Source organism: Apteryx mantelli, chromosome 5 (genome assembly GCF_036417845.1).
Source record: "Apteryx mantelli isolate bAptMan1 chromosome 5, bAptMan1.hap1, whole genome shotgun sequence".
Classification (NCBI taxonomy): Eukaryota; Metazoa; Chordata; class Aves; order Apterygiformes; family Apterygidae; genus Apteryx; species Apteryx mantelli.
The window spans coordinates 85,831,278-85,858,062 of NC_089982.1; the positions used below are offsets into that span (position 1 = coordinate 85,831,278).

General features: G+C 61.3%; 1 protein-coding gene across 3 annotated transcripts in view; it reads left to right on the forward strand.

Annotated features, from left to right (window-relative positions):
* Positions 1-7,900: 7,900 nt before the first annotated feature.
* The window catches only part of RAB11FIP5 (RAB11 family interacting protein 5), a 42,877-nt gene continuing 23,992 nt past the window's right edge, over positions 7,901-26,785 (forward strand). For all 3 annotated transcript variants that reach the window (XR_010884475.1, XM_067298406.1, XM_067298407.1), the window contains exons 1-3: positions 7,901-8,271; positions 21,101-21,540; positions 22,830-23,568. Coding sequence is in view for 2 of the 3 variants with exons in the window: in XM_067298406.1 (XP_067154507.1) it covers positions 7,901-8,271; positions 21,101-21,540; positions 22,830-23,568 (1,550 nt within the window). In the remaining variant the exon portion in view is untranslated. The remainder of the gene's footprint in view (positions 8,272-21,100; positions 21,541-22,829; positions 23,569-26,785) is intronic.

Genomic DNA, 26,785 nt, shown 5'->3' on the forward strand with positions numbered 1-26,785 from the left:
GCTCTGCCCTTGCTAAACTAACCCCCCCCCCCCGAAAACTGCAGCGCTGATCCCGCCCGCGCTCGTCTCTCCCGGAGGCGGAAGGTGGGTTTCCAACCCCCGGGGGTGTTTTTTGGAAAACTGGACCCCCTGCCTCAGTTTCCTCGCCCTGCATCCCGGGAATCGGGATGTTCCCTGCTTCACCCGGCACCGACGCTTTTGGGTTGATTCCGTGTTTCGCTTCCCCTGTATCCCTCAATTCAGGGACCTGTCCAAGGAGGAGTCCGGCCCCTTTCCTGGCTCCTGGCTCCTGCGGTGCCTTTCGAGGGACGTTCCCGCTGGGATTGCCCCGTGGTGGCACGGCAAGGGTTAAGAGCCAGCAGGACACCTTGGGGACAATGTCCGGTTGTTTCCTCCGAGGTCTGGGAAGGGTCGGTTTGCCCGGAGGTTTTCCTCTGCCTGCTCCGGGATGGGGCTGTCTGGGTGCTTTGGGGATTGCCAGCTGCCCCGGGAGGCTCCGGCTCCATCCCGGGCTCCGTCCGCTGCCTCCCAGGGGCTGGGAAAAGTGGGGAAGGCGTTTGGCGTTTGGCTTTTGGAAGGCCCCGCTTGGTTTTATTCGAACGCCGGGACCGTGCACGTGCTAAATATCCGCTTCTTCTGCTGTTATTAAAGGTCTCCCGGCGGGATTTGGGATGCGGGATCAATCTCTCCCTTAAGCGTTTTAAGATATGCGGCAGCGTTTCGCCGCTCGATAGACTCGACCCGGCGAAGGTGGCTCCGCGCTCGCTGCCACCGCCTCGCGGGGGTCGAAAGGCGGATCGTTCTGCAGGGAAAAAAGGAAAACGCCATTCCCGAAAGCCGGAGCATTGGCCGTGGGGTTAAGAGCTTCGCCGGCGGGGAGGCGCCTCTGCAAATAACAACGTCCTTCACCTTCGCCTGCCTCGCCGGCCCTGTCCCTGCTGCTCCGTTCCCGCTCCACAGCCCTGCTGATTCGGCTCCTCTCCCCTGATCCCAGCGGAGGCAACGCGGAGCGGCTCCCAGCGACGCTTCCCATGCGTCCGGCCTCCAGGACCGATTCCCCAAGGCACCCGAAGGGCTGAGGAGCTCTGAGCCCAGGGCACCCAGGGGCGTCCCAGTTAGCCGGGATCCCAGTTAGCCAGGATCCCAGTTAGCGGGCATCCCAGTGGGAGTCCAGTTAGTGGGTCCCTGTTTGTGGATCCCAGTCAGTTGGTCCCAGTCAGTCGGTCCCTGCTCATGGACCCCAATTAGTGGGTCTCTGCTAGTGGAGACCAGTTAGAAGGTCCCAGCTAGTGGGTCCTAGTTAAGGGGATCCCAGTTAGTGGCTCCCAATTAGCAGATCACTGGTAGCAGGTCGCCTTTAGTGGGTTCACATTATCAGATCCCTGACAGCGGGTCCCCATTAGCAAGTCCCTGTTAGCAGCTTCCCATTAGCAGATCCCCATTAGTGGCTCCTCATTAGCGGATCCCCATCAGTGGGTCCCCTTTGCTGAATCCCTGTTTGCACGATTCCTGTCAGTGGGTGTCCTTTAGCAGATCCCCCTTAGTGGGTCCCAATTAGCAGGTTGCCGTTAGCAGATCCCCATTAGCAGACACCCGTTAGCGGGCCCTTGTTAGCAGATCCTCATTAATGAGTCCCCGTTAGCAGGACCCCATTAGCAGGATCTCCGTTAGCAGGCCCCTGCTAGTGGGTCCCCATTAGCAGATCCCTGTTAATGGGTCCACCCTTGCCGATCCCTCTTAGTAGATCCCCACTGGGGGTCCCCGTTAGCAGCTCCCCGTTAGCAGGATCCCCGTTAGCGGGTGCCCATTAAGGGGGTCCCCGTTAGCAGCTCCCCGTTCGCGGGTGCTGGGTCCCCGCGGGGCCGCGCCGGGCCGGGCAGCGCCCTTCTCCCCATCGCCACCGGGGGCCGCTGCCGCCCGCCGCATCCCGGTCCCGGCCCTGCTGCATCCCCGGTCCTGCTGCATCCCCGGTCCCACCGCATCCCCGGCCCTGCTGCATCCCCGGTCCTGCTGCATCCCCGGTCCTGCTGCATCCCCGGTCCCACCGCATCCCCCGGCCCTGCTGCATCCCCGGTCCCACCGCATCCCCCGGCCCTGCTGCATCCCCGGTCCTGCTGCATCCCCGGCCCTGCTGCATCCTCTGCACCGGCACCGGCCCCACTGCATCCCCGATCCCACTGCATCCCCGGTCCCGCTGCATTGCCCGGTCCCAGTCCCGCCGCATCCCCGGTCCTGGTCCTGCTGCATCCCTGGCCCCGGTCCCACTGCATCCCTGGTACTACTGCATCCCCGGTCCCACTGCATCCCTGGTCCCAGCCCCACCACATCTCCGGCTCTGCTGCATCCCCTGGCCGTTCTGCAATCCCCAGTCTTGGTCCCGGCACTGCCACATTGCTGGTCCCGGCCCCACCGCACTGCACCGGCCCCACCGCATCCCTGGTCCCAGTCCCACCGCATCCCCCAGCCCCGGTCCCGCTGCATCCCCCAGTCCCGGTCCTGCTGCATTCCCCGGTCCCAGTCCTGCTGCATCCCCAGTCCCAGTCCTGCCGCATCCCCTTGTCCCATCCTTGCTGCATCCCCCACACCAGCCTGGCCACCCCCAGCCCGGTCCCACCATATCCCCCAACCCTGCTGCATCCCCTGTCCCATCCCATCCCATCCCATCCCGTCCCGTCCCGTGGCAGGTCACAGCCTCTCCGCAGTGCCGACCCGCTCCCCACGGCCCCCACCCCCCCGCAACACCCCGGGGGACAGGACAACCCCGCCAGGAGCAGCACCGGCCCCGCCGGCCCCTCGGCTTTTCCCGCCGGGAAAGTCACAGCCGTGTCATTGCCAAATCCCGAGGCGCCGGCAGAATTGATGGCGGCGGATTTCCGCGCGCGTTTGTCAGCAAGGGCGGCCGCCCCCGGCCCCGCTAATCCCCCCCCGGCCCGGCCGCGCCGCGCTGTGCAAACAGCTTTGGGGGCCGCGCGGGGGCCTGCATGCGAAATGTGTCATTTAGCGGCGCCGCGGGTAAGCTGCCGGGCGGATCGCGGCATCGCTAACGCCGGATTGAGGCGATTCTGGAAGCAATTGCCCTTCGCTAACCCTAATCCCCGGCCGCCGACGGGGGGGGGGGGGGGGTTTGAAACTCCGGACACGATTCCCGCGTTATTAGCTATCGATTGACTTTTAGAAAAAGGGTAATAACGCGAACAGGCTGCCGCCGCGCCGGCCCGATCGCCCGTCCCGCGAAATCGCCCCGCGACACCGGCAAACCCCCCCCCCCGTCCCGTCCGCTTTGCTTTTCCCCCCGTTATATTTCGGCCTGGGAACGACGTCGCCTCTCCTTAAAGGTCAAACGGTTGCAGAGGGGAGGGGGGAGCCGAGGAGAAGCGGCAGAGCTGCTCTTCCCCCCCCCGCTGCAAAATAATTATAATAATAATAATAATAAAACCATTATTTCTCCTATTTTCCTTCCCGAGATTAGCGATAAACCGTCCATCCCCTAAAAGAAACTGATAACGCCTCGATATTTTACTCCGAGGCCTGGAAATGCCATTTCTACGCAAAGCAGGGCCGGCGGACGCGTCGCCGCTCCGCTCCCGAGCCAGCCTGCAACGGGGGGGGGGGGGGGTTCTTTCCTCGCCTTTTTTTCCCCCCCCCCCACTCCCTCTTTTCGGTTTTAAACTGGAAATGCCCCCGGAGCTACAAACAATGCACAATAAAGCAAAATAATATTTTAGTCAAAATAGGCAGACGGCGCTCGCAGCCAACTTCCAAATTAGCATTTTGAGGGCAAAATATGCAGGCAATTGGAGATAATGAGGCCTGATTATTCAATCCAATGAATGTTAACGAGGGAGCGCGGGCTCCCGCGCCTTATCTCCCCGGCTTGCGATTTATCGCGCTTTCCTTTGCTCCTAATCGGTTCACATCCGAACTCGGCGTTTGTTTGCGCCTCCCCTGCCTCCCTCCCCTGCCCGCCGCGCCGCGCGAATCCTGTCGGGAGCAGGTTTCCCGGGAGCCGTGGGTTCAGATGGCGCTGGGGCGGCCGGCGCCTGAGGCCTGGGAAACTCGTGGCACGCACGGCGCGGGATCCGTGGCGTTCGCAAAAACGCCGGGAAAACTTCATCCCCGGCCCTGGGGGGCCGTTTGCCGAATCGCCGGCGCAGCTGCTCCCGCCGTAAAACAAACACGGGGAACCCGGCGGCCGTAATCCCGGCACCCGCTGCCCCGGCCACGCGGCTGAGCCGCTCCGGCACCCGGCTCGGAGCCGCTCCAGCGCCTGGCCGCCAAATCCCGGCTCAGCGGAGGGCTCGGGAGCTCGGCCCCGTGGAGCCGTGTTAACGCCGGGGCATCGCGCCGGGGGCTCGGAGCGGCGCTTTTGCTCCCGCTCCCTTTTTTCCTTCTTTTTTTTTTTCCCTTTTTCCAAACACAACGCGATCGATCGATCGGAAACTCGGCTGAAACCCAACGCGGTTTTGGGGGTGTGCGAGGGGGTTTCGGGCCGTTCGCGCCGCGGGGCCGTCGGATCCCGGCTTTCCCAGGAACGCGGCGCCGCGGCCCTTCGGCCTCCCTCCTCCTCCCGCTCGCTCCGGCACGGGAGTGATAATCAACCAACCGCAGGGATAATTAAAAACCTCGTTATGCCTAAAACGCGGCGGAGGCAGCGAAATAAAGAGATGAGTAAGCGAGAGCTGGAAACCGGAGCAGAGGGCGAGGAAAGGGAGATGGAGGGGAAAAGAAACGCAATTACCGCGGCAATGGCAGAAAGCGCCAGAGATGCCGAAAGCGCAAAGATAATCCAAGGAGACGGGGGAAAAAAAAAGAGGGAAAACAATCAAAGGCAGGAAAAATAAAAGGCAGATCATGACTAAGGATAAGAGGAGGCAGGCGGGGCCGGGCCGGGCACCGGAACTGCGAGTATAATTGGATTTTGGGCCGCGTCTGCAGCGATAAGAAATTCCCTGTGCCGGTATTTTTTTTCTTCCTCCCCCTGTTTTCGGGGAATATTTTATTGTGAGATTTGAATAGGGCCAAGCGCCGGGGCAGAGCCTCCTTCGGCCCCGCCAAGGGAAAGGGATCCCCGCTTCGTCCCTGGCGTGGGAATCAAACCATCCGCACTTTCGGCAGCGCCTTCCCGGGCTGAGGCCTGACGCGCTCGGCACCGCGCGGGAAGATGCCGCCGCTTCGGCTTCTCCCGCCTGGGCCGGGCAGGGTTTTGCCGCCGGGCGGCCCGGGGGCCCAGGAGTCCTGCACCGCAGCGAGCGCCCCGGAGGTGATATTCCCACCCCCCCCCTAAAAAAAGGGGGGCAGCGCGCACACGCAGAACAACCCGCACCCCAAATGCGTTTGCACCCCCCCCCCCGGGTGCCTTTTCGGGGCTCCCTGCACCTGCAGCCGAGCATCGCCGGGGGGGGGGGGTCTCACCCTGCCCTAAATCCCCTAAATAAGGTGTTTCCCTCCCTCCCCCCCCCCATCCCCAGGTGTTTTCTGGGCGCCGCCGAGCGGAACAAACGGCCTCAAGCCCGGAGGGGGAGGAAGGACGGAGCGAGGGGGAGGAAGGACAGGACGGGGGGGAGGAAGGACGGGGCGGGGAGAGGCGGCGAGCGGCCGAGCGCGGCGCGATGGCCCCGATAGAGCAGAGCGAGCCGAGCCCGGAACGGCCCCGAAATGGCCCGGAACGGCCCCGAAACGACCCCGAAACGACCCTTATCTCGCCCGCATCAGCCGCCGCCGCCCTCGCCCCGCGGCCGCGATCGGCCCGCGATAAAACCCCGCGCCGGCACCGGGCGCCGCCGGAGCGACCTTGCCGCAGGGGCCGGGCTGGGGGGGGGGGGGAACGGGGGGGGGAATTAAAAAAAAAAAGGCTCCATTTGCCCCGGTTATCACCCTCGGCCGAGGCTGCTTCGGGTCCCGGATAAGCGGCGGCGCTGGGAACCGCCGCCTCGCAGGCGAGTTTTTTTTTAATGAGGCTGCTAAAAAGGGAATTAGAGGCGGCTCTTATTATTCTGGACTCGGATTCTTTTATTATTATTATTATTATTATTAATTATTATTGCTCGGCTGCATTTCGGTGGTTTTTATTTATTTACTTTATTACTATTATTATTATTGGAGGGGACCGGCGCGCTGCGGCGGGGACGAGGCCGTCGTGGGAAATCCCACGGAGCGCGGCCGAGGGGCTTTGGCACTAAATACCGCAATAAAACCGCAATAAATCGCCCCCCCCTCACCCCCCCAGCTACCGCCCGTTTCAATTTTAAATTTTAATTAATTAATTTGCCTGCACTTGAGCAAATTGCGGCTCTTCGGACGCCGGGGCCGGGCGAGGCGGCGCCGGCAGATGGTGCTGGCAGCCCGTGTGCGGCGGCGGCGCCGTCCCGGCCGCTGGGGAAAAGGCAGAAAAAGCAGAAATCGTGCAAAAATTCCTGGCCAGAACCGCGGCCCTCCGGCTTCTCGTGGGGGCCGGAGATCAGTTCCTGCAAACTGCCCTCGCAAAGCCCAGCGGCTCGGTCCTGCAGCAGCAAAAGGCGCATGTGCACACGTCCATGCAAGCACATATGCATGCATGCAAGCACATGCATGCATGTACACACATATGCATGCACAGCCATGCACACACATGCAAGCAAGTGCATGCACATCCATGCAAGCACATATGCATGCATGCAAGCACATGCATGCACACACATATACATGCGCGTACACACGTGCATGCACATCCACGCACACACACCTCTTGCAGCAGAGCAATAGAGAAGAGCAAGAGAAAAGCCCTTAAAAGCAACCCAAAGAAATACACCCTGGCTCGGAAGGGGCCAGGGCAGCCTGCTTGCGTCGCATCCCTGCTGCAACGGGCCTCCAGAGTAACGGGGCACCCAGATGTGTCCCCCCTCCTCCCGGCGTGCCGGGCCATGGGCCTGCAGCGATGCCGCGGTGCTCTGCCTGCTCGCAGCCCACTCCGGCCGCTCGCACCTGGGGTTGCGGATTCAAAGGGCCGAGCTGGCGTGTCGCGGCTTTCCGCTGCGTTTGCAAACCAGCCTGCGACGGCTCAGCAGTTGGCGCAAGCAGGGGGCAGTTTGGGGTGGAAAACGAGGCCTCTGGGTCTCCTTGCACATCGCAGGCAGGCCCCGGCCTCCGGAGTCCCGGCACAGACCCCATCCTGCTGCCAGCGCCAGGATGTCCGGAGCCAAAAGCCCTTGCTGGCCCCAGCACGCAGTCCCGGTGCACCGCCCGGTGCATGCCCAGCCCGGTGCAAGCCCAGCCGGGTGCACGCCCCCGGGGCACGCACTGCCCTGCAGTACCGGTGCACCGCCCGGTGCATGCCCAGCCCGGGCGCATCCCCCACCCGGTGCACAGCCCCGGGGCACGCACTGCCCTGCAGTCCCGGTGCACCGCCCGATGCAAGCCCAGCCCGGTGCACAGCCCTGGGACATGCACTGCCCTGCAGTCCCGGTGCACCGCCCGGTGCATGCCCAGCCCGGTGCACAGCGCTGCCCTGCAGTCCCCGAGGAACTACCCGGTGTCTGCACAAGCCGGTGCCCGCCCAGCCCCGGTGCATTGCCCGCCCCGCAGTCCCGGTGCCGCCCCGGTGCCCGCGCTCCCCGCCGCCCCCACCGGTGCCAGGAAGGGGCGTGGCCAAGGAGGGGGCGTGGCCGGCGCCAGGCGGGAGCGAGGCGGGGGCGGGCTCGCGGGGGAGGCCGGAGCTTGGGGGGGGCGGGGCCCAGCGCGGGGGCGGGGCGTGGCCAGCGCGGGCGGGGCGGGGCGGGGCGGGGCAAGGCGGGCGCCCGTGGCGCTCCCGCTGCGGCCGGGCTGCGGCAGCGGCGGCGGCGGCGGCGCAGCAGGTCCCGGAGCGGCGCGGCCCGACCGGAGCCGAGCGGAGCCGAGCGGAGCCGAGTCGCAGCGCGGCGCCGCCATGGCCCTGCTGCGAGCGGCGGCGCTGCCGGCCGAGGGCGGCGCGGCCTGGCTGCCCACGCACGTCCAGGTGACGGTGGTGCGGGCCCGCGGCTTGCGGTGCAAGGGCGGCGGCGGCAAGCCGGGCACCAGCGACGCCTACACCATCATCCAGCTGGGCCGCGAGCGGTACAGCACGTCGGTGGCCGAGAAGAGCCCCGGCGCCGCCGAGTGGCGCGAGGAGTGCTCCTTCGAGCTGCCCGCCGCGCCCGCCGCCTGCCGCCTGCTGCTCACCGTCATGCACCGGGCGCTCGTGGGCATGGACCGCTTCCTGGGCCAGGCCCTGGTGCCGCTGGAGCCCGCCCTGCGCCCGGGCCGCGCGCCCGAGCCCCGGTGAGTGGGGGCCGCGCGGCGCCGGGAAGGGTGGCGTGGGGCGCGGGACGTCCCCGGGTCCCTGTGTGGCCTGGGAAGGGCGGTGTGGGACATAGGACATCCCGGGATCCGTGCGTGTCCCGGGAAGGGTGGCGTGGGGCGCAGGACATCCCCGGGGTCTGTGCGTGGCCTTGGAAGGGTGTCCTGGGACATGGGACATCCCAGGTCCGTGTGTCACCTGGGAAGGGTGGCATGGGACATAGGACATCCCGGGGTCCTTGTGTGTCCCAGGAGGGTGGCGTGGGACATAGGATATCCCGGGGTCCCCGCATGGCCTGGGAAGGGTGTCACGGGACATAGGACATCCCAGGGTCTGTGTGTGGCCTGGGAAGGGTGGCGTGGGACATAGGACATCCCAGGGTCCTTGTGTGTCCCGGGAGGGTGGCGTGGTACATAGGACATCCCGGGGTCCGTGTGTGGCCTGGGAAGGGTGTTGTGGGACATAGGACATCCCAGGGTCTGTTCATGGCCTGGGAAGGGTGGCGTGGGACATAGGACATCCCGGGGTCCGTGCGTGGCCTGGGAAGGTGTTGTGGGATGTGGGATGTCCCGGGGTCCATGCATGTCCTGGGCAGGGCGTCACGGGACATAGAACATCACAGGGTCCATGTGTGGCCTGGGCGGGGTGTCACAGGACACAGGACAGCACCAAGTTCATGCATGTCCTGGCAAGGGTGTCACAGGACATAGGACATCACCAGGTTCATGCATGTCCTGGCAAGGGTGTCACGGGACATAGGACATTACAGGATCCATGTGTGTCCTGGGCGGGGTGTCACAGGACAGCACCAGATCCATGCATGTCCTGGCAAGGGTGTCATGGGGCACAGGACATCCCAGGGTCCATGCGTGTCCTGGGAAGCTTGTCATGGGACATAGGACGTCCCAGGGTCCATGCATGTCCTGGGAAGTGTGTCATGGGTTATAGGACATCCCAGGGTCCATGCGTGTCCTGGGCAGGGACGCACCCTTGTCATGGGGCACAGGGCATCCTGGAGCCCCTCCATGCTTTGGGAAGGGCGTTGCAAGGGACAGGGTATCGTGGGGTCCACGCACGACCTGGGAAGGGCGTCGCTGGGGACAGGCATCGTCGGGCCCGTGCACGTCCCCGGGTGGGTGTCACAGGGGATCGCGGTGTCGCAGGGTCCGTGCATGCCCCCGGGTGGGTGTTGAGGGGGACAGAGGGTCTCAGGGTCCATCCTTCCCCCGGGAAAGGAGTCCCAGGGGATAGGGTGCCGTGGGGTCCATCCGCATCCCGGGAAAGGCGCCCCAGGCTCTGTCCCCCGCCGGTGGCACGAAGGCGCGAGCGGGCGCGTGCCGGAGCCTGCCCTTCCGGTGGCCGCCGCGGCTCCGCAGCCCCCGCCGGCGCTTCGGGACCGGCGGCGTGACCCGCTTTTGCCACGGCGCTGCCGCGGGGGGGCTCTCCCGTTTCGGGGGCGCCGGAGCCGGCGTTGCTCCTCCGCCCCTCGGCCCAGCCGGGCATCGCTGCGGGGCGACTTGCTGTTCTTCCTCCTTCCCCCAGAACGGTTAAAGGGAGGAGGGAAAGGAAAGGAAAAAAAAAGGAAAAAAAAAAAAAAAAGAAGGTTTTCTAGCATTTGCCAGGCAGAGAAATGCAGGAATGTGGATGAAATTCCTTCAGGGAAGAAGTTTGTTGAGGTTTGCTCCGGGGAAGGCCGGGCGCTTGGCAGGAAGCACGGCCCCGCTCCGGGAGAGCGGGATTAACCTGAAAAGGGGCCGGGGAGAACTTTTCCCGCGGATAAACGCGGCGGCGGCTTTGCATCCGCAGCCTTCGGCATGCCCGAAACCGGGCGCGTGGGCACGGAGGAAAAGGGACTAACCCCGGAGTTACCGTCGGAGCGCTCCCCCCCCCCCCCGCTCCGCCGGCGTTTATTTTGCTTTTATTAGCGCTGCCGGGAGAGTGGGTGGCGTCGGAGAAGTTAGGTCTGAATTCTTCGGGCCTAACGCAAAACAGCGTCGTGTGCCGGCTTCGGAGAGGCGGAGAAAGACGGCGGATCCGCGGCCTTTCCGGGGGGGGGGGGGGGCCGCGTCCGGCGGCGGCGCGGGCTGCTTTGGGGGTTGGATACCCCCCCGGTGGGTTTGGGACACCGCCGTGTCCCCGGGGTCGGTTTGCAGCGTGGAGGAGGCCGCGCTCATCCGGAGCGGGGCGAAGGCTTCCCGCGGTGCCGGAACGCGAGCAGCCAGCGGGGTGAGGTTTGGGATGCTGAGGGAGCCCCCGGGGGGGCCGGCGCCGTCGGCCGCCTTTGCGCGAGCTCGGACCCGGCTCCCGACGTCCGGCCGAGTCCCGCCGCTGGCAGCTTTGTTGAGGAGGAAGCTTTAGTCCCGGATAAAAAGGAGCTAAATAAACGCCTTCTCCCTGCCTCCGAGACCGCCCAGCGGAGCGCGCCGGTGTCACCGAGGGCCTGCGCCACGGAGATAACCGCTGGATCCTGGGCGAGGGACCGAAAAACCCGGCTGTGCCGTGCGCCGAAGGTGCCGGAAATGCCACCCATGCACCGGCTCCCAAGAGAGGGCTCGGCACTGCCTCGTCCCTCTGGATTTGCCCGGCTGGAGCGATGCCGTTATCCCCTCAGCGGGTCCCCGGCGCTCCCGTCCCAGTTCCTCCGCGCCCCGCTGGAAGCGTGAACGGGGCCGATCTCACCCGGCGCCGGCGCCTCTCCCACGCGCCGCGTCCTTGCTCTTTTCCGCGGCGTTGGAAGTTGGGAGCTTGCTCTCGCCGTCCCTCCCGTCTCCACCGCGGGCCGGTTTCCGGGACCTCATCCGTAGTCCTTGCTCCTAGGTGTAAAACCGCTGCCGGCCTGAGCGCTCGCAAAAAGGGCTCGGCTGTCGGCGCACTGACCTTGTTCTCGTTTTACTGCTGATTTTTGTTGCGTGGAAACTTTACCGGCAGTTGTCTTCCTCCTCGTTTTCAGCTCAACGGAAAATGTGCCGTCAAACTTGGACTCTTCTCTAGGAACAAGGCCGTCAGCCAGTGTCCGGCGGCGTTTATTAGCTGACTTATTCAGCTGAATCTCACAGTGGTTTCAGTGTTTTGCCTGCGAGAAAAGCAGCTCTCAGATGTTCACAAGAGTGTCGCAGCGCGAGAGGTCCCACGGCCTTTTCGGGCATCCCCGGACATCCCAAGCCGCCCCTGATCTGCTCAGCCATCTCCAAGGCTTGGGGTTGGCGGTGTCACAGCACGCAACATCGGTTCACCCCTTCCCACTTGTGCCATGTAGCGCTTTTATCTCTAACCAATGTCTTTTACTGCCCTGTTGATCAAGATGGCTTTTACCCAGGGCTGTGGTCTGCGTTGACGGTGGTGGGATGGTTTTCTCGGCCATCTATGTTGACGGTGGTGGGATGGCTTTCTCGGCCGTCTGCGTTGACGGTGGTGGGATGGTTTTCTCGGCCGTCTACGTTGACGGTGGTGGGATGGCTTTTTCGGCCATCTATGTTGACGGTGGTGGGATGGCTTTCTCGGCCGTCTGCGTTGACGGTGGTGGGATGGTTTTCTCGGCCGTCTACGTTGACGGTGGTGGGATGGCTTTTTTACTAGCCCTTCAGATTTTTTCCCTTAAGGACTGCCCGTTTTCCGTCATACTTTCTGGGTAGGCCTCTGGTGGGGCTGGCGCCTGGTGGAGAGCTCCCGGGCAGGATGTCCTCTGCTCAGCGAGGGGGGACGTATCTGGGTCACTGTCGCATGTCTCTAGGCAACTGTCCTTTCCCGGTCTGGTGAGGAGCTCATCCTTCTCCGTCGTCCTGAGGCCCGTGCGCCCACGCGGAGGGTTGTGCTACCTTCACATCCGCCCCGTAAAGGGAGCGTCCGGGGAGGGAGGAGATCGTTCCACGACCTCCAGCAGGAGCAGCATGAGAGCTTCCATCCCACGGTCCGATACTGGAGCTCCCCTGCGTCATCTTGGGTTTCCCCAGTCCCCTTCCCGTGTGCGGCCCCCAGAAACGGCTGCGTGGGCTGCCTGGGGTTGGCTGGGGGAAGAAAGTCCTAATTGCCGGGGTCCCTTTGACATCTCCTTTTGGTTTGCTTTCTTCCCTAAAGCTTTACAGCCCCTCGCGAAAGGAAAGGGTTAAAGCCGGGAGCCTTGAAGGGAGCAGCTCAGCTTCGCGTGCAAACACGTGGCTCCCGGAGCCGGGTCTTCATGAAGAGCAACATTTAAGGCTTTACAGCACTGGATCCTGTGGGATAAGGGGAGAGCAAACGTCGGAGAGGAGTCTTGGTTCCTGGCTCTCGGTTTTTCCTGTGGTGACTTGCAACCGCCCGCTGCTTGCTGGCTGCTGCCTTGGACATGGAGCGACGGCGGCAAGCGGCCTTCGGTGCCTCCGCAACAGGAAGCGTCTCGTGCGGAGCCGTTAGCCTTGCGAAATTAGCCCAGGTCTCCAAAGTCCTCCCTGCTGTAGTTCCTCTTACCCCTTCCCCTGCTCTTTCCCTCCTCGGAGGGCTTGGGAAAGGCATTTACCATGTGAGCTGCGGGTTGGGGAGAAGGGCAGCAGGCGGCTCGGGGCCGTCCGGGTGTAGCGGCATCCAGCGGGACAGGCCGAGGGTAGGCGTGTAGGCTCCAAACACCCTCGCCCCGGAGGTGAGGACTTTTTGTGGTGTTACATGTTCTCCTGCAGCCTTGGCATCTCCCCCGGTGGCAGGAATGAGCCGCTCTCAACCGCCGTGGGAGCTGCTCAGGGTTTGGGGACCCGCTGCCTTTTCCTGCCGGGATGGTGGGGTAGGGGCTGGCAAGCTGTTTTGGGCTGATTCAGCCTCTTTGCATCTTCTCTCCCTTCGCGCAGCGCGTCTTCGACGTGTCCTTTGCAGCAGCATCCCTGAAAAGTGCTGAGCGATCCAAAGCGTTTGCTGTGGATCCTTTCTCCTTGCCTGGCCAGAGCCCCCAGACGTGCATCACCCTTCAAAAGGTCCCTCTTGGAAACGGCCCGCGGTCGGGGGCACAAATCCTCACTGCTAAACCTTTCCCCCGGGGGGTGGGGGGGGTTAAACTTCACTAGCGAGAGTCCTTGAGGCGGTCGGCGTTTCCCTGCTGCGTGTCCCAACGGAGCTCAGTTCGGGGCTTGGCAAGTCTTGGAGGCCGGCTGGAGAAAGGAGGGGGGGTTTCTTGGGTTCGGGAGGAAGCTTTTGCAGAGCAAGGCCACGGCGGCTTGCGGAGAAGGTCAGAGAGAGAGAGAGAGAGTTTGTCGTTCCCGTGGCTGCCTGGCGCGTGGGTAGTTTCGGGCAGGGAGGGAGAAGCAGCACAGCCGAAGGGGAAGGAAGGGGCTGAGCAGCTGGAGACCTTGCTCTGACTTCAGGTGGCCACCGAGGAGATCGGTTTTTGCCCGTCACGTCCTCTCCTCGCCGCGGCGAGAGCGGACGGGCGGCGGGCTTTGCACGGCACCATCCTCGCGTCCTCTCCGGCTCCGGACCGCTCTCGGCCCATGGCGTGCTTGTGGCCATCACCACCCTCGTCAAATTAAAATCGGTGGAGGTGATTAGCAGCAGAGCACCCACCTTGGCCGGTGATGTCCTCGTTTTGGGGCAGGCGAGGCAGCTCCGAGGGGTTGCGGGCTCAGTCGAGCCAGGAAACGGCTCGCTGTGTCGAAACGCCCGCTCGAAACCTCCTCCGAGTGAGCCAAGCGTGGGAGGGGAGGGCTGGGGCTGCCCAAAATCGAGCCGAGATGCTCTCTGCCTTGCGGTGGCAGCCGGCGGTGACTCGGGCACGGGGGTCTTGGTGGCCGGTTCGTCCCCGGCAAGGGTCTGCCCCTAGGTGGGAGCCCGCGCGGGGAGCACGGAGGGTGTCGGAGGCTCTGCGGTGAGGCCGGTTTCGAAACGATTTGCCCCAAAAGCGTCACGTGCGCTGGCAAGCAGGTTCCTGGCGTCGATCCCCTGCCCGCAACCTCCGGTGCCGTTCGCTCCCCAACGGCCTCCTCCATCCTGGGGTCCTGGAGGAGACCGGGGCGGCGATGCTCTTATTCTGCTCCCACCTGCCCCGTTACCCTGCTTTTTGCCCCGTTGCCGAGGTCGATTTAAGGAATTTAATGACCTCGCTCAGTTCTGCTAAAACCCAGAACGCTGCGGAAACGGGCTTCGCCATTTTGCAGGAATCCGCAGAGCTCCGAGTGCCTCCAGCTGCGCTTTTCCCTTCGCAGCTGCAGAAAAAAACCCGCAGCCGGCGCCGAAAATGCCTCGAACTTGTTGGTACGAAGCTCCCGACCTGGGTGGAGCTGGTGTCGGGCCAGGAGCGTGCGCCAAGCTCAGCGAGCTGCTCGCTGCCTCCGTTCACCTTTCCCAGGTGGTTCCCTGCCTTCGCTCCAGGGTCTGCCAAAACGTTTCCAGCCCCGTCCCTCCTTTTCCGCTGAGCTTCACGGTTCTGCCTTCCCGCGCGGCGTCTGCACCGTTTCCGAGGCCAAACTTGGGGTTTGGGCAAGGCCAAACTCATGGTGGTGCCGTGCTGGAGAAGTCTGGCAACCTCCGTGCCCTGCAAACCCTGCCTGCCCCCGCGGAGCTGCGTGTTGTGGCGTCCGAACCACGCGCCTGTCGTCTCCCGCTTGTTCCGCGGGGTTGTTTTGGTGGTAAATCGCGCCTTTTGGAAGAGGGGCAGGCGCGTGGGCGCGTGCGCGCGCGTCGCACGAGCTTCTCGGAGACGCTTTCCCCCGTTGCAACGCTCTCGCTTTGGACGCGGCGCTGGCGCCGGCGTGCGTGGCTGCCGCGGCCCGGCCGCTGCGCGGGGGGTTTCTTAACGAAAGGGGTCCAACGGGTACCTTGAATCTTTCCATCTCTTGACGGACGGCGAGGGGAAACCCGGGAAGAGGCTGCCGGCGTGCGCGATGCTCCCGGCGTGCGATGCTCGAGGGTCTCTGCTGGCGAGTTCCCCCCGGGGATGGGAGCGGGCAAAAGGAAGCAATTAGGGCGACTTGCTGCTGGGCTCCGGGATTTGTTCCTTTTTCCATTCTTCTCCCTTTTTTTTGCATGCGTGACTCATGCCTGGGAGCCGGTTGCAGCGTTTGCTGGTGCGATGAATGAACAATCGATACGTGACCTATTGCCAAAGCGGGTTTTTGAGCCGGTATTTTAACTGGTTTCCCTTCCGGAGCAAAGGCGCTGCATCTCTGCCGGCGCGTTTAGCCTCCGGGCGTTAGGTTCTCCGTGCAAAGCCTGCCCTAATGCCCTGCCCTGCTGGAAGCGGGAAAGGCTTTATAGCAAAAACATGCTTTTTTTCCGCCCTTCCCAGGCATTCGTTTTCATCCCCCAGCTCTGCTACGCTTGGGAAATGCTGGCAGCTCAGGTCGTGCAGTGGGCGAACGCGGTGGGTTTTTGTGACTTGCTAGCAATCCGGAGGATGCAAACATTTCGGAGCGTAAGCAGATAAATACGGCTAAAGACATCAGGTTCAGTCTGCTCCATTCGTGAATGTTTCATGCTCCGTCTTAGAGCTGCTTAAATCTTCCCTCCTTTCCCCTTCCTACCTGCCCACCCTGCTCCCGCCTGTCCCCAGACTCACCCACCCTCCTTTAGGGAGGGGAAAAACTCTGGTTTCCAGCCTAAACTGATGCACGGCGAAGTCGCCCGCGTGCGGGGCTGGGGGACGCGTGCCGGGAGCGCGCGGCTCCCGCGCTTCATCTCCACCGTCCCCTATAGCGAACGCTCGCTTGGGCGAGCTGGTCACGTCAAAGCTGGCGTTCGGTCGATGAACGGGGCAGAATCCGCCCCGTTTGCAGCGTGCTGAGTTTTCCGGTGAGCTGCGGGGGGGGGGGGGTTGGGGGGTTTTCGGGTTTGTTTCCGAGCAATTCCCGGAGGAAGGTTTGGAGAGACGAGCCTCTTTCCATCTGACGCTCCCGAGCCCTCTCTTCCCCAGCCATAGGGGAGTCAGCCTGTATTTATTTTCCATCTGTGCTTTTAGCAGCTTTGCAGGGTTCACCTTGCAAAATAGGGCATCCAAAACCAACACGAAACGAACCTACGCTGCAGAAAAGCTTCCCGGCGTCGGCGGGGGAAGCTGCGTTTAAAAATACGAAGCCGGGCGAGCAGCACAAAACTCCCCGGGGCTGGGTCGTTTTCCACGCCGCGCTTCTCGGCGAGGTGAACTTCCTTCTCGTCCTCGGCGCTGCGCGTCCGCCCGCAAGACTCCCGTCTCTCCGAGGCTCCCCTTAGCCGGCGGCCGTGCCCCGTCGAGGGGGGGGATCGCGGTTCCCCTTCCCCTGCATGTGTTCCTTTTTTTATTTCCCCCTTTTCCGGGTCGTCCTTGCCGCGTTCACCTTGCAGCTCCCGCAGCCCCGGGCCGCCCCGGTGTCTCTGCTGCTGCAAGGGCCGAAGTAGTCTCTAATTAAAGACTCGCGGCTCCTTTCATGAGCAGCGCTGACCTTGTTGCAGGGATGATTCAGCAGCAAACGACAGGCTGGCGCGGGAGGAGAAGAGGCTTTGGCTCTGCGTCGGGCTCTGTCTTGCTCGGTAGCTGCGGCTCGGGCTGCTGAGCGTCGCGGGGCAGGAGCCCTTCTGCTCGCTCGGAGGTGAATCTTGGCCTCCCGGTCGACATCGGAACGGCTTTGGGAGGCTATTGGGAAGTGTCCGACTGCAGTGCTCTAGAAATCCTCTGCTTGTGCGTGTCCATGAACGCCACGAGCTGTTAAGTGACTTACCTGCTCCTGAACCAGTAAAGCACTGGGACCAGTCCGGGGGTGAGACTGGAGAACCTCTGCTGAAGGTGTCCGGAGCATGTCAGACGGGTCCATCGGAGCGAGGTAGGTCAGGCTGAGCCTCCTCTGGGTGGCAGGTGGATGGGGATCTCTCGAGGACCTTAACTGGATTGGTGGGAGAGCAAGCGTGGTCCTCCTTGGAAGGACCACGTCCTCCTTGAGAGGTCCGCATCTGCCCTGAAAGGCTGAGCATGACGGCGTGGGCATGGGTGAGCAGGGAAATCCTGGCTCTGCTTTCGGTGCAAGCTCTTCGCTCCAGCTTCTCCGCCGTCGCGGTGGTTAACCCGTCCAGCGCGCGGTGGCCGGCAGGCAGCATGGGACGCGGCCGGGTGATGATACCTGCCGCTGTTCGTGAGGAGCAGCAGGAGTGAGCTGTAGGGCAGGATGGTGCTGAGCACCTGACTCGGGCCCTCCATGTTTTGAAGCTTGGCTCTGGCCCAGCTCTGCGATACCCCTGGGTGTTTGGAGCAGCCACTAGGTGCATCTTCTGGCTTTGTCTTCTCCAGGAGGAGACCGAAGTGTGACAAACGGGAGCCGTGGGGAGCGGTTTAGAGCGCAGCCCGGTCTGAACCGAAGTGCTAAAGGAGCCGCGTCCTACGTGTGGGGCTGGGTCTGCCCAGCCTCTAAAAATCCTGGTGTGGAGGACAGGGCAGCAGCTGATCCCCTTTGGAAAAACGGTGAAGGACGTTGCTAAAGGCTCGTGTATCTTGCGTACTTCTCTTTCACGGCCAAAATCGATGTCTCTGATACCTCATGTTGGATATGCCGCTTCCGAAGTGCTGCGGAGAGACACCAGCTCCAAAGCGGTGCTGTTGGCCTGCTCGGGCTGTGCTGGCACGGCACCGAAGCCGGCCGAGGTGCTGGGCTGGCCGGAGCTGCTCCGTAGCCCTGGGGCTGCTGGGTCTCCGCAGCTATGTGGGGATGCACGTTTTATGGGTGGAAAAGTTGTAGGGGGAAAAGAGGGGGTCGAGGGGGCAAAGGGGGCATCTGGCTAAGGGAAGCCCTTCTGTTAAGGGTTGGCTCCATGTCCCTCTTGTCCCAGCAGCTTGGCTTCCTGTCCTGGAGATGCTGGGACAGCTCAGTGCAGACCAGCTATCTGATAAGCCCAACCAAACCTTCTTACTAATGGAAAAAGCCGTCTGCTCAAACATTTTCCTTCTGGGTGGTCCTGTAATTTGGACACCAGTGTTTCCTGGAGCGCTGCTTTAGTGGGGGATCGCCTATCATGGTGGTCGTTGACCTGTTGAAGAAGTGTTTTCCCAGCCTTGTTCATAGCTCCCTTTGGGACGACAGCTCCTCTGCCCTGGGCCAAGCCTGGCTGGGCCTTTCCCCGCTCCTGCTCCCTTTATGTGCTCCTTGTAGACTAGTTTGGTGGGGGATCTGCCCTCCCAGATTCCCACCTGCACTTGCTCCACCAGCTTCGTGGGCTCTCCTGCCCGCCGGCCACCGACTCGCCCCCATCTGGGGGACTTGCTCGGAGGCGGCAGGAGAAGGGACAGGTAGAGCTCGAGGTCTTGCAGGTTGTCCAAGCCGCCTCCGGACAACCGAGGTGGGGTGTTGAGCATCTCCGTGGCTATCCTTGAAGTGACCTTCCCGTGGTATCCTTTGCCGGGCGGATAGCTGGCTGCCGGGGCGGAAGTGCTGGAGTGCGGCCGCCGGGCTCCCGGCTTCTCCCGGCCTCCCTTATCTCGGTCGCCAGCCCGGAGCGGGAGGACGGAGCGAGGCAGACGCTGCCGCCGGCGCGAAGCTGTGCCGTCAGCATCCTCCGTGGGGTCGCTTCCCCTCGTTAATAAACAGCTCCGACGCGCTCGTGTTTTTTATGCCAAGCTGCTTTTTTTTCCCCTTGGCTCAGCACCACGTGCCGATTGAACGCGGTGACCTACATGAGGGAGGGAGACGTACGTGAAAGCCGCTTCCCGGGAACCATCCGAGAGCTCCGACGGGGCCTCCGGCCGCTTCCCCTTTCCGGGGCTGCGGTTTGCGGGGCCGAAACCCGCCCTGGCCCCGCTCTCGTGACGCCTCCTGGCCGGCTCCGTGCTCAGCCACCTTCCCCCCTTTTGTTTTTTATTTTTTCTTTCATTTTTTTAATTATTTTTTCACAGGGTGACGCAAGACGTCAAAACCGCTCGCGCCGTTTTTTCCCGTTAGCTGAGTCAGCTTGACCCTTTCCCGAGGCTCACTTCCCGCCGAGCGACGGGCTCAGGATGTTTTCCGGGCTTCGGCAGCGGCTCGTGGCGAGCGGCGTTTCCTCCAGCGCTCTGATGGAAAGGCTCTGCCTGACTCACCTGCTCCCGTTTCCCGCACCGCTTCCTGGCCCCGTGTCTCATCCGGCCCTTTGGGCGGCTGGCGGCGGAGAAGGAGCTGGATTGACGCGAGGGGTTTCCGAGGGGCTCAGGTGGATCCCGCGCACCTCGGGCTTTGCATGCTCTAGCTCCGGATCGCCGCTAGAGGTTACGGGGCAATATTGGGCAAGCCTCCCGGGAAGCTTCCCGAGCAGCGGGCTCTCCCATTCCTCCTTTCCTCCGTGATCCGATAACGTCCTTGGCAGGACCGCAAAGCCTTCTCGGGAAGCCGGTTGGTATTTTCTCCTCACCCTGCTGATTTCAGCGTGGTTACACCCATCTCCGGCGCTTCACATTTTCCTTCCCCCTTTTTTTTTTTTTCCGGATGACTTCACCCTCCCGGTGCGCTCTAACAAGCGGGTGCAACATACAGCTGAGATTTCGATTTGGGGTTTTAACAAGTCTGCGGGAAATTGTTCCGTTTACGGGCTTAGAAGTTTCCCCCAACTTCTTTTGCCCCGCGCTTCGCCTCTAAAGCCTGTCCCGGAGAATTGCAGCCTGTCCTGAATTATCAGCGCGCCCCTCCGCGTGTGTCATGGATGCACGCGCTTCCTTTCGACTGGTTAAGGGGAATTTTAATGTTTTGATCCAGGAAGGGTCAGAGCTGTTCCGCTCGCAGTGCGATTTGCAGAGTTAGAGTGGTTATGTACAGCTGTGGCGGAGCGGCAAATTTTTTTGCTTGTCTCGTCAATGGCTTTAACCTTTAAAGATGAATTTGCACTGAAAAGCGAGGGGTGCGTTTGCGGCGCTGCTTCGGCAGGGAGTGGCTGGCTGTTTCAGGCATTAATTCCGGACGCTTGGCAATCCTTCGAGCAAGGCGTCCGTCCGGGTTCTTGCAAGCGGCAGAGTTTGCACCCGGCCTGGGACGAGCAGCCGGAAAAGCACCGGAGGGAGCCGCCCGCGGAGCCGGGAGCGGGAGAGCAGAGCGGGACCGAGGCCAGCAGGAGTGTGGCGGGGCTGGGAGCTGCCCTGGGCAGGAGCTGCTCGCGGAGACGGGCTCTTCCTCGGGCGACAAAGCGAGACGGCAGGAGCCGAAACGCTTTGCAAGGTCCGTGAGCAAACGGCGAAGGGAATAAACGGAGGAAGGTGCAAAGCGGAGGCCGCGGCGGCAGTCGGTCGCGACAGGGCAGCCAGGAGCCTCCCCGCGGCCTTCCTGCAGTCCCCCTAAAGCCTCGGTTATCCTTTAAGGGGCTTCCCGGTGGACAAGGACGCTTTGGGGCACTCTTGGGCATCTTCTTTTAGGGTGAGATGGAGAGGGTCTGGAATAAATTTATTTAAAGGAACGTCGCTCGGTGCCTTTGTCTTTACCGTGCTGACTCTGACCTGAAAGGATTTGTTCTGAGTCACCGACTCGTAAATATTTAAAAAGCAAGCACAAAGCACCTTCTTTTTTTAAACACGGGCTCACGGCAGCGACCTATCAACTGATCGTATAAAAATGTGGCCGCCGCTAACCTCCCCCTGAAGTTGCACGGCGGCATCTGACGTTGGCCGAAGCTAAAGGGTCCGTGCGGGTTCCTCGGAGTGAGCGCCAGTAGGACGGGGCCGGAGGCAGAGCCGCCGCGGTTCGGCGAGAGGTCCGGGCCCGGACGCCGCCTCCGTGCTGGGGGTTTGTGCGTCTCCGTGTCTGCAAGCGGGAGCGGGTGCCGGCTGACTTCAGGCACGCTCGTGCTAGCTCCCACCGGCCTCCTCCGGGCCGTTCGGGTTTGTGGTCCTCGGTGGTAACAGGGGGACCCTTTCTTTTCTTTTCTGTCCGGCTCCAGGTGGCACAAGCTTCACTCCAAGGCTGGCAAGAAGGAGAAGGAGCGTGGCGAGATCCAAGTGAGCATCCAGTTCACGCGCAACAACCTCACGGCCAGCATGTTCGACCTGTCCATGAAGGACAAGCCGCGGTCGCCCTTCGGCAAGCTGAAGGACAAGGTGAAGGGCAAGAAGAAATACGACTTGGAGTCGGCCTCTGCCATCATCCCCAGCAGCGTGGGCGCCCTCGACATGGAGGATGACTATGACATCGGGGGCAAGAAGTCCAAAGTCAAGGGCTTCTTCCTGAAGAACAAGCTTCGCAAGTCTTCCTTGACCCAGTCCAACACCTCCCTGGGATCCGACAGCACCATCTCCTCTGCCAGCCTGGGCATGGCCGTAAATGTTCCCGAGGTAACCAAATCCCCGAGCAGACACAGCAGTCTGTCCACGGAGCGCTCCGGTAAGAGGATAATGGTTTTAATCTCCTCCCTTTTTCTTTCTTTCCTTTGTAACGGGCGGCTAAGGCTTTCCTGCAAATCTGTTCGCTAATTGCTTGCAGTGTCCTGCACAAACCCTCTGAGACCTTCCGCGGGCCAGAACGGGAGGAGACGGCTAAGGTTTTGGTGTTAACGCCGCGCCTGTGCGTGGACACCCTCTCGGCAGTGCCGATTTGCACCGATGCCGCAGCACGCCCCGAGCCTCCTCGCCGCCAGCCCGCCGAGGCGTTGGCTGTGCCCTAGGAGGGTAGTTTAGGACCGGTTCTCCTCGGTCCGTGCAAACGGCTCCGATGGGAGCTTGGTGTCCACGACCAGAGAATTGCCCTCTGCCTCCCAAAAGCAGGTTGCTAATACTCCCCTGCAGGAAGCCTGCGGGAGAGGGCAAAGCGGAGCGGAGCGCTTTGCTGCCGAGCCGTGCTGCCGCCCTGCTCTCTAATGAGACGCCTCCGGCTTGGATGCAAAGTCGAAACAGTGACCGGTTCCCGGTGATTAAAGCAATCTGAGCTCTTGGCTCTCAGACAGCGGTGATTTGCAAACAAAAAGGGCCCTTGTAGTGCATTAATTCTGGCCGTCCCTTGAAAACGAAATATGTAATTAAATGATTTCATTGGCTAGAGACGGCGAGTTCCCGCATTGGGTGGGAGTCACCGGGTACGTGCTGCTTCTCGCCACGTTCGTGAAGCCGCCTGCTTGGTGCCTCTGGGGTGCTGCTGGGTGACGCTCCCGTGCACGGCTGCCTGCCGTGCCGGAGTGCGAACGGAGGCGCTGGTTTGGCCCTGGTTGTCCCCGCACCGTGGTGAAGGAGGCAGAATCTCTCCGATTAGGAGGGGAGATCAGATGTGCATCATCTAATGTCCGGGCAGCTCTTCTAACTGGGCTCTCCAGATGACCATAAAAACCTGCTGAACCTTAGCAGTAGCTACAGAGTCAGGCCGTGGGAAGGCAAGGCAGGCGCAAGAGCAGACTTACGTTATGCAAAGCAGCAACCTACCCTGGTGGAGTGGAGCTTAGAGGCTCATCGTCCTGTATTCAATGCAAAATTTTAAACCCTGCTTAAGCATAAGCCCTTTAAGAAGCTTTTGGATAGTTTCTTGCATTTTCTTGCATTCTCAGATCCTCTCAGACTAGGGTTTTGTCATCTTACGAAGACCGCTGTCTGGATCCTGCAGTGGGAGGCGATATGCTTTGTAGTACCCGTGCCCGTCACCCAGATAGGCTCACGTCTGTTTTGTGTTTTTTTCCCCCCCTTCAGTTAAAGACTACTTGCCGTCTCCAAAATTGACCCACAAGAGAGCGTTCAGTGACGACGTCTCCCAGGTCAGCGCGGAACCGGAGCCGAAAGCAATCCAAAGCCTGAAGCCAAAGAACGATCCTGTGTCCCGGTCCTCTCTCTGCATCAACGGGAGCCACATTTACAGCGACGAGCCTGCCCCAAAGAGCCCCATGTCTGCCCCGCCGAGCTCCGCACCGCTGTCCGTGCCCAGCGTCCCCAGAAGGCCGGAGGAGAGCTTCGGCTTCGCTCCCCTCCATCCCGACTCCCACGAGGTGCCTTGGGGGGTCAGCAACTTCGAGAGGGTGCAGCAGAGAGACGAGCCCAGGTTCATCCCGTCTCCTCCCAGCTTAGCCTTGCAGGAGGAGCTCAAGGTCTCCACTAAAGCCGTAACCCTCAGTAACCATCTGGGCAGAGCCAAGATGGAAGAAAACAGCCGCTTAGAGACCAAACCTACCCAAGTTGCAACACCCATGGTCTTCTCCACGGAGATGACAAAAGAAAAACATCCTGAGGAAATGAGGAAGGAAGACAAGAAAGCTAAGGGCAGCCTCTTCCACCACGGAGGCCACAAGAGCGATGCGGGGAGCAAAGGCCAGGGAGAGAAAGTGGGACCCTCCCACGGCTCATCCGTCCAAGCGGCGGCAGGTGGAGAAGAAAAAATTAAGACCAGTGGCTGGTTTGGTTCAAAGGAGCCCAAAGAGTCTCCTCAGAAACCCAGGTCAGTGAAAGGGGGGTAGGGACGTGTAGGCCATGAACTAGCTGCCCCACCTCCGGTCTTGAATGGTTGTTAAATGCTCTCCAGCATCACTTGGAGGACTGGTCCCCATTGCACCTACGTCAGACTGATTTTTTGGGTCTGCCGAGATAATAGTGGGGGAAATACTTCTTCGGTGTTAAATGTCTCTTCTCCGAGGGACGGGAGGGTGGTTTTTTGGGGTGAAGCACGAACCAGGGAGCCAGGAGATCTGGATCTTCCCCTTGCTGCTTCTACCACAACCCAAGTCCATTCACCATCCTGGGCTGTGTTTCCCGGTCGGTGGTGAAAGGAGGGATCGGCTCCCCGGGGAGCGAGACCCACCTCTGCGCGGGGGTGACGTTCAGCACGGTTGTGCCAAGTGCTTCTGTGGCCTCGAAGTGCGATGGGAAGGCAAAGGAACGTTATCCTTTAATTAGCTAAAACGCTTTCCTGGCATTCGGGGTAGGATGCGGGATGTACTGACATGCAGTCGCAGTTTTTTATTAACGTCCCACGCCCTCCGCATCGCCGATCTGGCCTGGGGTGTGGTAGTTTGGTAACCTGAGACAGCGTTAATATTTCTGAAGTAACTCATCCCAGCCCTGCTCTTTCCTCTTCCCATCCCACCCCGGCCTTCCCTCCTCCCCACGATGAATCCCTGATTGTTCTAGCTCAACGTGATGATTCATCCCTCTAAATCCTCAGCGCCGGGTTCGTGGCGCACAAACCGGGATGGCTCCGTGCCGTTTCCAGGCTGGTTTTCCTTACCCAGCGGCGAGTCCGGTGCCCGGTGCGAGCTTGCGCCGGGGTTAGCAGAGCGCGTCGGCTGCCTCTGAGCTTTGCCCCCTGCGTGCGCCCGAGGGGCTCGGCTTCGGCTCCCGCGGCGGCCGCCCTGCGGCACGCCTGGGTCCAGAGGTTGCCCGAGAGCACGGCATGGTGTCATCAGCGCTCCGCAGAGGGAGAAAACGGGGTGGAAAACCAGCCGGTGAAAAGAACTGGCAGCCTAGAGCTGGTCGAAGCGATCGGGTTGATTTATTATAGGGATTTTCTAAGCTGGGCTGACTTTAACCTAATTTATTAAGCAGGAGGGTTGTAATTCAGTCTAAGCCTGCTCTAATGAGGAGGGCGCTCAGGGTTTATTTAGCCGAACCAGATTCCCGCCTGAGTTAAAAGAAAACTGCTTGCAAAATGCTGCTCAGATGCGAGCGAGGGCACGAGCGCATCAGGCAGAGCAGCAGCCCTGCAGCAAAGGAATCGTCTTTTCGATTCATAAGAAGATCTCGTAGTCGCGGCGTTCTTTAAGGCTGACGGAAAGCGAGAACGCGCTGCGCTCCGGGGAGAGGAGGCGACGGGAGCCGGAAGGGCTGCTGTGGCTCCCGCCGGTTGCGCGGGACTGCGGATGCCTCTGCTGGGATGCGCTTCCTGCATCCGCCGGGCCACGCCGAGGGGTCTGAGAGGCGTTTCCCACCTGCGGACACCCCCTTCTTCTTCAAAGGCTGGAAGATAAGAGGGAACCGCTGTCTGAAACGGGCAAGAAGCGGCTCGCGCGGAGGAGATGACGGGAAGGGCGACGGAGCCGCGGCCACCCAGCCGCTACGCGGAGGAGGGACGGGCCGCCCTCGCAGGGGACGAGGGCTTCCCGAGAAAGATTTCCGTCCTCGAGCTGCTCCGGCAGCAGGAGAGATGAACACGAAGTCCCTGCCTGTAGGATTACGGTGTCGCTGCCCGGTGCGAGCTTTGCTTCTGGGTGAGACTAAGCGACTCTGGTCTCCGCTGCTCTGATTCAGCAAGGACGGACTATTAGCGCTTAGGTTCGTTCTTCCGGCACTTTTTAGTTTTGCATGAATAAACCTGCCGTCCGCCTTAAATTCTAGCAGAAAAGTCACTGTATGAAAAATAAAACCCATAAAAGATCCCAGCATGTCCAAGCACCGACTCCACTGGCTGGCTCGGGCAGGGTGCGAAGCGCCGTGAACCTACAGCAAGCGTGAGGGTGATGGGGAGAAGGTATTTGGCCCTGCGCAGCTCCCTTCGGAGTCTTTTCATTGATAAATCGGTGAGAAACCGGAGGGTTTCTCGTGGCTTTGCAATTTTAGCAAAGCAGGAAATACGGTTCGGAAGCGTAGAAACATGGGCCGTGCATTGAAATCCGACACGTGAGCCGTTCCGGTCGCATCCCTCTGATGGATGCTGCTGCCTCCTAGGCAGGGGTGTCTGATCCGGTTGTAAATCAGCTCCTGAACGCTTGTAGCATCCAGCGCGGCAGATAATCGGAGCCAGTGGAGAAGCACCCGTAAAAACTATCTGTTTCCAACAATCCCGTGTTTTTTTCAAGGCCGGCGGCTGGAACCGTACCTAGGGCCGTTCCCCTCCCGTAGCGTTTTTACTCCGTGTGCTTCTTTTTTTAAGCTACTTCGGCGCTCACAGCTTTGTTTCAAACCAAGCCGGTTTTGCTCAGCGCCTCGGTCTCAGCCCCCCGAAAAGCAATAGAAGGGGCTTTTATTGCAGTTTGCGATTGCAAGGTGGGAAGAAACAAGCTTAAACTGTAGCAAGGGCGACTTAAGTTAGATTTAGGAGAAGTATCTAACGGAGGATGGGAAAATGCTGGAGCTGCCTGGCGGGGAGGGGAGGAATCCCAGCATTTGGGGTTTCTGAGAGCAGGGCAGATGATTTTTGGGGGGAAAACATTATAAGAAGCATTTGTCCTAGCCTAGGGCCCAGGACGGGCTCTGGGAGAGGGTTGCCGAGTCTCGGTCGATGCAAAAATGGGCTTCCCATCATCACAGTGGGACAGATTGCCTTTAGGCTTATTTTCCTGGTCCTTGAATATATATTTTTTAACCATTAATTACAATGTCATTATTTATCTTATTCTAATTATATAACACTTTTATGTTTTTTTATTTTATTCTCCTTCCTCACACTGGTCCGCCTCACGCACCATGCCACCGACTGAAGTCAGAGCTGTTGAAAAATTTATTAGGTCTCGACAGTATCTGCCTTGGCTACAGATTACGCGTACGGTCAGCTGCCCTCCGTAGCTCGATAATAAAATGCATATTGTCTCTAAAGCGTGCGCCTGGAAAGTTAGCAGCGCTGATCTGCGGGCTTTTTATGGAGGCACATCTGCATCTGCAGGAGAAATAAGCCTGCAGCTTTTCAATTGCTGGCGCAACTTGTTCTAGATCTGAAGACGGAT